Source organism: Chelonia mydas, chromosome 24 (assembly GCF_015237465.2).
Source record: "Chelonia mydas isolate rCheMyd1 chromosome 24, rCheMyd1.pri.v2, whole genome shotgun sequence".
Taxonomy (NCBI): domain Eukaryota; kingdom Metazoa; phylum Chordata; order Testudines; family Cheloniidae; genus Chelonia; species Chelonia mydas.
In genome coordinates this window covers 5,495,804-5,507,966 of record NC_051264.2, presented here as the reverse complement: position 1 = coordinate 5,507,966, position 12,163 = coordinate 5,495,804, and the positions used below count along the sequence as shown (strand labels likewise).

At 55.8% G+C, this 12,163-nt stretch overlaps 1 protein-coding gene across 2 annotated transcripts in view; it reads right to left on the bottom strand.

Annotated features, from left to right (window-relative positions):
- ARHGEF2 (Rho/Rac guanine nucleotide exchange factor 2) overlaps positions 1-12,163 on the bottom strand; it is a 132,048-nt gene that overhangs the window by 107,714 nt on the left and 12,171 nt on the right. For both annotated transcript variants that reach the window (XM_037882859.2, XM_043535534.1), the window contains exons 2-3: positions 4,919-5,231; positions 1,574-1,742 (exon numbers count right to left, since the gene is read on the bottom strand). In XM_037882859.2, coding sequence (XP_037738787.1) covers positions 1,574-1,742; positions 4,919-5,205 — 456 coding nt within the window. In that variant the 5' untranslated portion in view covers positions 5,206-5,231. The remainder of the gene's footprint in view (positions 1-1,573; positions 1,743-4,918; positions 5,232-12,163) is intronic.

Sequence of the window (12,163 nt, the reverse complement as noted above, 5' to 3'; positions counted from 1 at the left end):
TAGTTCAAAGAGGAATTAACCCAGGGAAGTCCTGTGGCCTGTGTTATACAGCAGGTGAGACCAGGGTCGGGGGGATGCTCCCTGTGAATGGAGGGTGGGGGGCAAATGGAGGGATAATGAGGAGAGCTACTGAGATGGGAGGTGCCCTGTGCTCCCCCGGCAGTCTCAGTGGCTGGGACCCTGTGCACCGAAGCCCCCTCCCCTCTACCCTGTCCTGTCCCCCCGGCCTGGGAGAGCCTGGAAGGAGGGACCAGGCTAAGCTGGGGCGTCCTACCTGCCACTCAGCATGATCCCACGCACCGCATGGACCATTGCAGTCCCTCCTCGGCGTCCCACTCACCTCCTCTTCCCTCCCCCTGCCCCCCAGCACATGGAGCGGGGAAAGGGGCGGGGACAAATCCAAGTCACTCTAGCAAAGCGGAACACATTGGTGGGTGGCGACGTAGAGATGCCCCACGGGGGGCCTCCACCATGAATATTTCCATTGTGGGGGCACTAGGACCCCCCCGGCCATGGTTCCAGGGGGGCTGGAACAATTTGTACAGTGGGGGTGCTGAGAGCCACTGAACCAAACTGTTATCCCTGTATATAATGAAATCCACTTCAAGCCAGGGATGAGGGCCCCCCCCAGCACCAGCACCCAGGCATGGCTCCCCCACCCCAAGTCAGACAAGACAATCACAATGTCCCATCTGGCTCTACGATCTAGGACCGGACGGACGAGCGGCCAGGCCGTCGCAACGTGTCTCGCACAAGGCTCCGTACTTCACTTTTACTCCACGGGCCTTCGCCGACGCTGCCAGCCGTTTCCCTTCCCCAAAAGAGAAAAATCGCTTCTCGAGGATAACGCCCCCGAACAGGAACTGTGCTGCCTTCCTCCTTCCACCGTGTGTTGACAAAGGGAGCCGCACAGCCAGGGTGAAAACAGATGGGGACTGGAGCAGAGAGGGCTGGGCAGGGATGGGAGGGGTTGCCTGGCTGGCTTAACCCATTGAGGAGTCTGCTCTGAACTTCCCCCTTCCCTCCCAGACTGCACTGCTGGGCCATCTCATTTTCCATTCACCTCCCTACCAGACCAGACTCGGTCCATCTCAGCCGGCATCCACAGCAGAGGCCTCCATCCACAGCAGATTGGATTCTTGCCCGGTCTCCCTACACCTTGTATCAGACCATTGGCCCATCTGAGTCAGTATCCCTGCCTCTCATGGCCCGTTTCGGGTGCTTCAAAGCAAGGCAGCTGCCCCTGGGGATTCAACTGCGGCCAGGTGCGTAGTGATGCGCAAGCGGAGGGATAATTCCTTCCTGATCCGTGTCAGGTGCGGGACAAGGCCCTGAAGCATGAGAGCTGGTTGCATGATTGCTGCAAACATGCAGGTGCAAGTAGGTGGGGGGGGGGGGGAGGGAGAAGGGCACTGATCCTGTGAGGTGCAGAGCACTCTCGCTGAAGCCAGTGGGAGCTGAGGACACTCAGCAGCTGGCAGGAGATGCTCAGCCCCTTCCAGGATCTGGCCCTCCACCCCCTTCAGGCAAGTCCCCTGGTGCTCAAGGGAGGAAGAGGAGATGCATCCCCTACCTGAGCCCGCTCCAGGTCCTCCTCCTCATCCTGCGAGAGCAGGGACTCCAGCTCGTCATTGCTGCGGATGATGGGGGCCCGGCGGGGGTCCCTGCGGTGTTGGGAGAAGCCGTCCAACTGCCCCGCAGCGGAGTCGAGTTCCTCAGGAGCCAGGCCCTTCAAACTCACGCTGAAACGGACGAGGGAGAGCCAGGCTGAGAACTCTGAGGCTGGAGCCCAGAAACCTGCTAGCCGCCTCCCCACCCCCAAATCCAAACTAACACACACGGGAACTGCTTCACCCCCTCCACCACATCAGAGGGCACCTCGCATGCCCCCCGGCTCTGCGCTCAGCACCGGGAACCAGAACTCCCACGCTCCCATCCCGGTTCTGACAGCAACTCCCTTCCAAGACCTGGGGACAGGTCCTGAGCTCGGAGCACTAATCAGCGGTGCAGGTCACATTCCTGCTCTGTGCCTCAGTTTCCCCCCTTTTGCACAAGGGGAATGATGACACCATGCTGCCCCTGCAGGGGCGGCGAGGGTTAATCTGTCCCCCTGGGGGATTTAGAAGTAGATGTTTCACACCAGCATAGTGGGAGGTTTGACTCTTGTCGCTGGCTTCAAAATAAAAACCCACTCTTTTTCAGGGAGGTCACAACCAGCTGCACCTTGGATCGTGCTGCTCTTTCCTGGCCTCTGGGGGGCAAGGCAGGAATACCCCTTGCCCATAAAAGGGTCCAACAACCCACCCTCTCCCCCATCTTTCAGCATGGGAAAGCTGAATCCTAATTCAAGTTTTGCAAACAACATTGGATCCTTATAGCAACCCAAGGGAGCAGAGGCCAGGACAGAGCCCAGGTCTCCAACACCCAGGTTGCTTGCCTTAACCACAGCCCCCCCGCCCCCCACCCACCCCTAGCTCAGAGACCAGTAGTGAAATTGACACAGAAATCATTCCCACAGAGCACAACCTACTCACCACAGCCTGCTGAACATGGCGCCTGGATGAACCCCTCCCTCGCCCCCGTCGCAATCTCCCCTTCCCCCTACTCCCCAAATGCCGGTGCGTCTCTAGAATCAATCTCTGGATCTCAGAGCCTGACTTCCTGCTCCGGGCTCCACGCTGTTTGCAGAAGTGGGGTGGTGGTTTGGGGTTGGTTATTTTTCAAAGCTGCCTCTTTACAGCAGACGAAAAAGCCAATCATCAGCCTGAGCCGGCCACTCTCAGAATGAGAAAAACCCAACGCTCCCCTCGGAGCAAAATGGTCTTCACTTCAATCGGACTCACCAAGGGGCCGGGGGGTGGGCGTCGTGGCAGGGTGAGAGCAGAGGGGCCGGCTCCCCCATCACGCAAGCAGTGGGCACGGCTTCTGCTACAGACCCCGGGGCTTGGATCTTGCCATGCATGGCTTTATTGGGGAGCTGAAATACTGTGGAACAAGGGACCCGGTTCTCAGCGAAGAAGGCCTCTGTCTTTGCCACGGGCAGGTGGCTCACTGAGCACGCAATTACCTCAAGCTACCAGCAGGGGGAGCCATCTGCCTACTTGGAGACAGGACCGGAACACAGGACCTGAGGGGACCACTGGGTCCAGCCCGGGCTGTCACAGGCAGCCCCTCCAACCATCCCCTTCAGAAACCGATGAAGCACCTCCTAAAGCTAGTTAGGTTGTTGCCCCTAGCTACTGGGAGGCTGTCCCAGACCCTCCGTCCTCGGATGGTGGGAAAACCTTATAATTCCCAGGTGAAATTTACTCACAGCCGCTTCGTCCCCCTTTGTTCTCACGCCAACATTTGTCCTTTAGCTCATCCCCCCTCCGTGGGGTTCACCCCAATGTCTTCACAGACAGTCGCCAGATCCCCTCCATCTCAGCCCTGGTTGTGCCACGCTGAACAAGCCAGAGACTTTCCTCCTGTAGGGTCGGCTCCCCGGACCCCTCGTGATCCCTTCTCGGCACTTGTCACCATCTGAATTCATCTCTCTTGAACTCGGCTGACCAGAATGTACACAGGATCCCCGACAATGTCTTACCAGCAGCTTGGCGTTAATACTTCCCTCTCTCTACTAGACACGCCTCGCCTGGACATCCTAGGACGACATTTGCCCTTTTTCAAGGGAAAGGCCTGAACTGGATCCCGACCTGTTCAAATTCTAAACCCCGAATCCCTGGAGCACTTCAGTCTCCCATCCAAGCCCTGGCCCAGCCTGGCTCTGCTTAGCTGGCAAAAGCCAACAAGCTCCCAAGATAAAGCAGCAGGTCGGCTTATCAGCCCCGAAGGGCAGAGCCCAGCGTGTGGGCTCAAGCCGGGCCAGCTGCCAAAGTGACGCTTTGTTGGCCGTTGCCATCAATCCCAGGGCCCATTCGCTGGGCCGAGCTGCCGAGGGGCGATAAAAAGAAATCAAAGCCTCTGAACAAAGGCAGACAAGATCAGAAACAACAGAGCTGCAGCCGTCCCCCCCACCCCCGGATCAGACCCCACATCCCCAACCCCATCTGAGACCAGTCCACGGGAGCCAGTCCACAGGGAAGCCAACGCAATAGAGCTGTATGCACCAAGTAGAAAGGGGCTGATAGTTAGTGGACAGAGGCTAGGACAGGAAGTGGGGGGCGGGGGCGGCCACAGCAGGACAGAGCCATGGTCTATTATTATTATTATTTGGATTGGCGTCCTAGCCACGGACCAGGGCCCCACTGTGCAAGGTGCTTCACAGACACAGAATATAAATACCTAGCTCTGACACAGAGTTTTCCATCAGTAGATCTCAAAGCACTTTAAAAAGGAGGCCAGCATCATTTCACAGCTGGGGAAACTGAGGCATGGAGAGGGGCTGTGGTTTGCCCTGCAGCAGAGGGATGGGGAGCCCTCTGAGATTTTTATTCCAGGCGGCATCCCTGAGTGTGAGCCACGTGGTTTAAGCCTTTCAATGGTCTTGCCAAGCTTTGTGCAGTCCTGTGCCAAGCAATTCCACAGGTTAACAGTCCCCTAAGTAGTATTGCTCAGCAGATAGGCCCAGCAAGCTGCAGCAGCCAGTTCCATGGGTTAACATCACACTGCCTGCCCCAAAAATACCTTTCAGAAACAAGATCCACAAGCCACACCCTTGCCCACATAACATTCTGCAATCAGTGTTAACACCCCATCTCCACCAGTAATACACCCCAGCAGCTAGACACACCCCAACCACCACCCTGCAGCAGCCAGTTCCAGGGGTTAATGCCCCACCCCCCATCACCATTAACGTCAAGCGGCAAGCACATTTTTTAGGTTCTGAGTCTGGTGCCAAGATGGCAGGAGTGGGGTGGGGGATCCAGGCTTCCAGGCCGTGGAAGGGAGAGAGGGTGCCATGAGCCAGGCTGGGTACCTCATTTGGTCGTAGTCTGGGGCGCTCTGCAGCTTCTTGCCCGGCTCCCAGCTGTGGCGCCGGTAGGAGTCCCGTTCACGGAAGGAGGCCCTCAACGCGCACGACCTCCGCAGCAGCACGCCCAGGAAACGGTCTTCGTCTTCCTCCTCCTCCACCTCCCAATCCGCCGCGGGGTCGCCGTCGGGGCAGGAGCCCTGCTCCACGGCCGACATGCAGCGGCGTTTCTGGCCCTGGGCCCTGCAGGGGGCGCCGTCGCAGGCTCCCGGGGATTGCTCGGGGCAGTTCATCCTCAAGTCACGGGGACAGACGGACGCTGGAGGGGGGACAGACAGGACAGAGAGGTCAGGCCCAGGCTGAGTCAAGCAGCGCAGTCACAGCGAGCAGGCTGGGGGTGGGTAGGGAGGAGTAGGGGGTTCCTAAGGGTGACTTGGGGTCACTCCCATTGGATGGGCCCCCAATGGGGCCTGTCAGCTCCAGCCTGACCACTAGGCAACCCAGCGAGCTCAGCCGGTCCCAGAGACCCCCCCCCATCCACACAGTTCCTGCTCCAGCCCCAGCCTCCCCACTTCCGTCTGGTTCCTGACCCCCTGGCTATGACTCCAGCTCACCCCTTGACCCCTCAACCCTGACTCCAGCTTCACCCTGGGACCGGTGCCTGCTCCCTGCCCCTACGCTTGTCATTACCCAGCAGTCTCCAGCTCCTACAGGAAACAAGTTGGTGGGTTCTCAGCTCTGCCAACATCCGCAACCCCAAAGCCATCACCATCACCAACCAGCCCCCTCGCTGCCAGGGGACTGGACAGGCCCCCAGAGACCAAGCTGCCCTCCTGCCCCTACTCAGGGCAGATCCTGGGGATTACGGTGACCAGATTATCAATGGCCAGGACCCTGGGGCACTCCTCACCCAGCAGGGGCCCGTCATCCCCTCCCCACTAGACTTGTGCCAGAGCTGGCCTAGTCCCACCCCTGCCAGCCCGGGTGGTGCTGATGCCAGAGCCGCCATCCGGGGCTCAGTGGTTTTGGTGGCACGGCTGATGGACACTGCTGTGCCCACTTGACTTGGGTGTAGGGGGAGGAGGAGGAGGAGCACGGGGAGCTACTGAGCATGAAAGAAGGACAGCTCAGTTGCCCGTTTTAAGGCTCCATATTTCCAGGCCAGAGCACGGGAAAAACCGGAACATGCTGGGACAGAACCAGGCTCGCTGGTCCCGTCAGATCAGGGTGGGGGTACATCCACAGCGGGCAGCCTCTTGTGTGTCTGGCTACTGCCCATGTAGCTGAGGACAAAGTGTGGGGGGGAAGTTCCCAGCCTGCTCCATTCCCTCCCCGCCAGCAATGCCAGACACCCTGGATCCGGGAAATCCCCCCTTTTCTGGTGTGTGTTGCTTCCCCTCTCTCCCACCCCTAGTTCCATCTGCCTGTTCGACCTGATAGGAGCCACATGGGCTAACTCACGGGTGAGAGTCAGCCAGTACGGCGCTGCGGCTCTACGCAGGATTGGAGCCAGTTACAACCCAGCTGTCAAGCCTTATCCTGCCGTAATTGGGGGTGCTGATGGAAAACGGAGGCTCCTGTAAGCTGGTTGCTACAGCTGATCCTGTGCCCCCTGACCAAACCAACCCTCCCCCCGCACTTTTTTTATGAGCTCTTTCATGGAAGCAGCCACCTTTCAAGTGGACATTAAAGCTTATTACAGCCGTAAAGAGGAACTGCCCTTGTTGGCCATTTCCTCATGCTCCCTTCAACAGACCCATTCAGCAAGCATGTCGTAAACCGCACCAGAGCCTCCCCCAAGGGGCTGACCTACAGCTCAGGGGGGAATGCCGGCAGGAGACGAATCGGCCAAGAATCTGGGGCTCCAGCATCCGTGCCCCCAGTGGCTCTTGACTGGGTCTCCCAAAACACAGCAGCTGGGCACTGTGGGGTGAAGAGACCTTGATTCCCAGCAACTCCTTGCCAGGCGCTCAGGGAAAGCAGGACTCCGCCCATCCCCAAATGGCAAAGCAATTAGCCAAGCTCCTGTCCGTCGTACTCGCCCCCCATCTCTGCAATAGCCGAGCACCTCACCATCTGTTACGTGTTTATCCTCACAACCCTCCTGGGACGCATGGCATTGTTGTTATCCCCATTGCACAGCTGGGGAAACTGAGGCTCCATGAGGCTAAGTGAGCTACTCACGGTCACATGGGGAGCTGCAGCAAAGCAGAATTTGAACCACTAGCCCAGCCCCCCTCTCCAAAAGGCTCACAGCAGAGCTGGGAATTCCTCTGGGATACTACCCAGTTGACACACACTCCTCCCTGCCTCTGCCTCGTGCAATCTCTCCATCCCATCTCTCTCCTTCCCAAGAGACAACGGATGCTTTAATGGGTCTATAGCCACACTGGGTATTTCCTGCCCGAGACTTCGCCACTCGGCACTTCACGGACATGGCAGGGACAGAACTCAGCTCCTCTTGAGCTGACAGCGCCGGGCCTGCTGCTGCCTGAGCTAAAGGAGAACTGGTGGGTCAGCAGTATAGGGCTTAGGACACACAGAGCTAAGCAGGTCCCATTCCAGGCATGAATGCAGTGGCAACTCACCCCCCTTAGCCGCTCATTGCAATGCCTCCTCCAGCCGGGGAGTTTGAATGGACGGCCTGAGCCGAAGCCCCCTGAAGTCACTGGGAGACTTTCCATTGGCTTCAACTTTGCATCAGGCCCTTCAAGGCACGGACCAGCTCAAGGGGCTGAATTACTCTGGCTTCCTCTGGACAGCTCACCCCCTCTTAGGCAGATGGGGGCGCTCCAGGCGGATACGGGCAGCAGCATGGCTAAACAGGCAGCTGCCCCCACAGCCAACCTGAGCAGCAGCCAGGGCTGTAAGAGGCGGGTAGGTCACCTATCGATCGCTCCTCCTAAAGATCCCTCTTTCAGGCCCATTCGCTACAGCGCAGGGGAGCACACATGAGAGCGCACGCCCCTAGATGGGGAGCACGCACCCCTTCCAGCCCTAGCGTGGCTTGGGACACTGGAAACGGGGGTGCCTTTTGCCAAGGAGCTGGGAGGATGGCACAAGACGGGCCCAAGAGCGGGTGGAGTTATCGGCCCTGGATATTCCAGCGCGCTGAGAGGAAAGCAGAAAAAAATCTCCCCAAGCCAAGGGCCCCCCTCTCATCTCGCCACCTGAGTTACTCATTAAACGGCAAAGAATTCTGAAGGAAAAGAAGGGCCGGACCCACCCCCTCTCTGCCCCTAGACACACACACCACGCATGGTGCCTGGATCGCAGGTTAAATGTTACCTGTTACAGCTCGCCTGGCATTTCCGACACCGACAGAAAACGTAGGAGGGGAATCACACTGGGCAGGGAGCATAGTTGATACCTAACGGCAAAGAGGAGAATTCAGCATTTGGAAAGCAACCTAGAGCTGCTATTTAGCAATCAATCATTAGGGCTGAAGTTACATTGAAGAGCAGTGTGGTTCAGTGGTTAAAGCTGGCCACGCCTGCATTTTCATCCTGGTTTTTGACACCAACTCACTGTGTGGCCTGGATCAAATCATCGTGCCTCAGTTTCCCCTGCTGTAAAATAGGGGCTAATACCTCCCAGAGGAAGGAGGTTGCAGTGGTTAGGGCGCTAGCCTGAGATTTGAGACACCCAAGTTCAATTCACTGCTCTGCCACAGACTCGCTGCGTGACCTCAGGTGAGTCATCACTTCTCGGGGCCTCAGTTTCCTCATTTTACAATCGTGCAAAGTGAGAGAGTAAACTGGATATAGCCAACAAAAGGTCTTTGCGGTAATGAAATTCACATCGTTTCTAGAGGAAATCCACCAGTCCAGGAGCACCATCCACTTAAGCTTGGTTCCAAATTCCAACAACCCAAAAGCATTTCACAAAACCTCAAACCGATTAGATTGTATCCACCCCAGAAGCCGTTTGATGGTTCCCCCACCATTGTCTGCAACCCAAACACTCCTGCACAGACAGCACTGAAAGTGAAACTGACCATAAACAGAAGAGAGATTCGCTTAATTGACTTCCAGGAGAGAAATGCAAAGAGCAACCACAGAACTTGAAGAATGGGCCCCAAAAGTCATAGAATCATAGGGTTAGAAGGGTCCACGAGGGTCATCTAGTCTAATCCCCTGCCAAGATGCAGGATTTGTTGTGTCTAAGTTACCCAAGGCAGAGGGCTATCCGGCCTCCCAGTTTTAGTCCAGTTTACTTTCCCAGTCTTCAGCTGCTGGAAATCAGCAGAGCCCTGTTGAAGTTAGTGGAGCTGTGCTGACATACCAGCTGAGATCTGGCCCTTAAAATGCTTACAGTAGGGCAGGGACTATATTTTTGTTCTGTGTTTGTACAGCGCCTGGCACCATGGGGTCCTGGTCCATGGTGAAGGCTCCTAGATGCTATGGTAATACCTTATACAATAATAAAATAATAATAATAATAATTGGATGCCTTATTAGCCAAGTACAGAAATTGGATTAGACTACGACTGCTGTCATTTCTGCAGGTCTCGATGATCTACACACCTGGGAAGACTTAGCCCAAGAGGTGGCTTTAATGATTCCTGGCCACTGCCTGAAATTTGTAAGTTGCAGAGGGACCATCATAAAGAGCTGCTCAAACATTCCTTTCCTTTGATTTCCACTTAAGTGCTCCTACCCAGAGACTGTTGACTCACAGGTCAATGTGGGGTCATGGTGCTAAAAACAAAAAGCCCTCCACAGACAGTGACCTGCTTTCAGTGCAATGGCCTTGAGTCAGAATGAAGAAAGAAAAAAGAGAAAAAAAGACGCCCAGCCCCTGGTGTTATCTGAAAAGCTCACATGGTACTTTGAGGAGTCCATGAGACATACTCCATCTGCTGGGGCTGGAGCTCTTGGGCTTAACTGGCTGCTGGTTTGATAGCCCACACTTTTCAGGTGCACTCACAAAGGTGATGCTATTAAAAAAGAAAGGCCACGTTTATCCCCTCTCACGAGCTTCCAGTTCCATTTGTGAGAGAGAAGTTTCCGACCAGCCCCACGAGATCTGAAAGGCCACGTCTGCTCTCTGCCCTGTTGTTATTATTCCTGCGATCGTACAGCATGGAGACCGCAGCGGAGATTGGGGCTCGACGGTGCTAGGCGCTGCACTGACACTGTAGGAGACAGTCCCTGCCCTGAAGAGCTTATTTAGATGAGACAAAGGAAGGAACATTACATTAAGATAAATAAATAATCCCATTTTACAGATGGGGAATGGAGGCCAAGGGAGATTAAAGATACAGTATGTCTCTAGACTGCAGTTCCTGGCTGCTGCAGCTTCACTGTTCCAGGACCAGAGCTAGCTGGGGTATGTCAATCATAGCCACTGAATGAGGTCTAGACGTACCCTAAACGACTTGCCCATGGTCACACAGGGAGTCTGTGGCACAGCTAAGAACTGAACCTAGATCTCCTGAATCCCAAGCTACTGCCTTTCGCCAAAAGGCCACCCATCCTCTCTGAGTGTCTCTATTATTTATAATAAATACTTTGCCTTTCTCTTTACTGTGTCTTCCAGATTAGGATCTCAAGACACCTAACAAGTGATAAGAAAGGCAGCCTTATGGGGTGGGGAATACTTCCCGCTTTCTGGCCGCCCCAGCTCTGAAGTCAGCACAGAAGGAAGGGTGGCAATACTGCAACCCCCGCTAAAATAACCCTGTGACCTGCCCCCTGCAACTCCCTTTTGGGTCAGCACCCCCAATTTGAGAAACGCTGGTCTCCTGCATGAAATCTGTATAGTCTAGGGTAAAAGCACACAAAAGACCAGATTTCACAGCAGGAGACTGGATTTCACCGTCAGAGATGCGCTTTTCGTGACCATGAATTTGGTAGAGCCCTAGTCATGGCCCTATCTGCACATAGAAGATAACAGCCTACTGCTGCTGCCAACTAACGGAGTTACTCCTTTAGCTCAAGTAGCAGACAATTGTGCGGCAGATCCTTGGTTCACACCCTGCTGATGGCCCAGGGAAGGTGGGAGGTTAATTACATTGCGTTAATGTACAAACATTACGTTGGGAGCCCTAGTATGGACAGACCCCTGGCTACAATATATTATTACAGTAGCACCTAGAGGCCTCAACGTTCTACATGCCGTACCAGACATACAGTGAGAGATGTGCCCTGCCCAGAACAGCTCACAGTCTAAAACAGACAAAGGGCAGGAGGGAAACTGAGGCACGGAGAGGGGAAGTGACTTGGCACAGGTCACACAGCAGGTCAGTGGCAGAGCCAGGAATAGCACCCAGAAGTCCCAAGGCTCAGCCCAGCGCCCTCTCCACTAGATCATGCTGCCCACGCTACAGCCATCTTCAGCACCATGCCTATTAGCCCTGCTCAGTCACCAACCAAACTGTGCGTTTTCCTCCATGTGTGATCAGCCCCACCCCTCTGTTCTAGCTGCCACAGTCTCACCCTCTTCACCTGCTCCTGCAGAGATCTGCTCCGGTCTCGGTCTGCACTGAGGCCCCCCGCACTTGTGGCCAGCCTGCAGCGTCCTCTTCCCCCCCACCAGACATACACACTTCCTAGCTACCGCCCCGGGGCGAACGGGATGAGCTCAGCCGCTTTCCTGTTTTCGAGTGCCCACGCACAGCCAGCCGACAAAAACTTTCCTCCCCTTCAGCCCATTATCTGCTGTCAGATCTTTGCTGAATTGTCCTAGGGCCGGTTACCAATTTTCCATATATAGTGATGGAGCACAAAATGGGAGAGGAACATGAGCTAGTGGTTAGAAGAGGGGACAGGGAGCCTGGGATCCATTTCCCAGCTCTGGGAGGGGAGTGGTGTCTAGTGGTTAAAGCTGGGAGCCAGGACTCCTGGGTTCCACCCCAACTCTGGAAGGGGAGCGTGGCCTCTCTAGGGATTAGAACACGGGGGCTGGGAGTCAGGACTCCGGGTACATTTAGCTCTCTTTTCACTAGTGTGATAGAGGATGGGACTGGGAGGAGCCTGGGTTCTATCCACAGCTCTGGGAAGGGGGAGTTGTCTCATGGTTAGAGCAGGGACAGGGAACGAGTCTGGTTTCTATTCCCAGCTCTGATACCAATTCAGTATGTAACGTTGGGCACATCTGGGGGGTAGGGAAGAATCAAGAGCATTGGGCTGGCAGCTGGGAGTGGGAGACTAATGGGGACTCGTGTGGAGGGAGAGGAAGGATCTGGCTTGGAGAAGGATGCTCTAGGAGCCCTGGGGAAGGGGCAGTTTGGGTGGACCCAGCACCTAT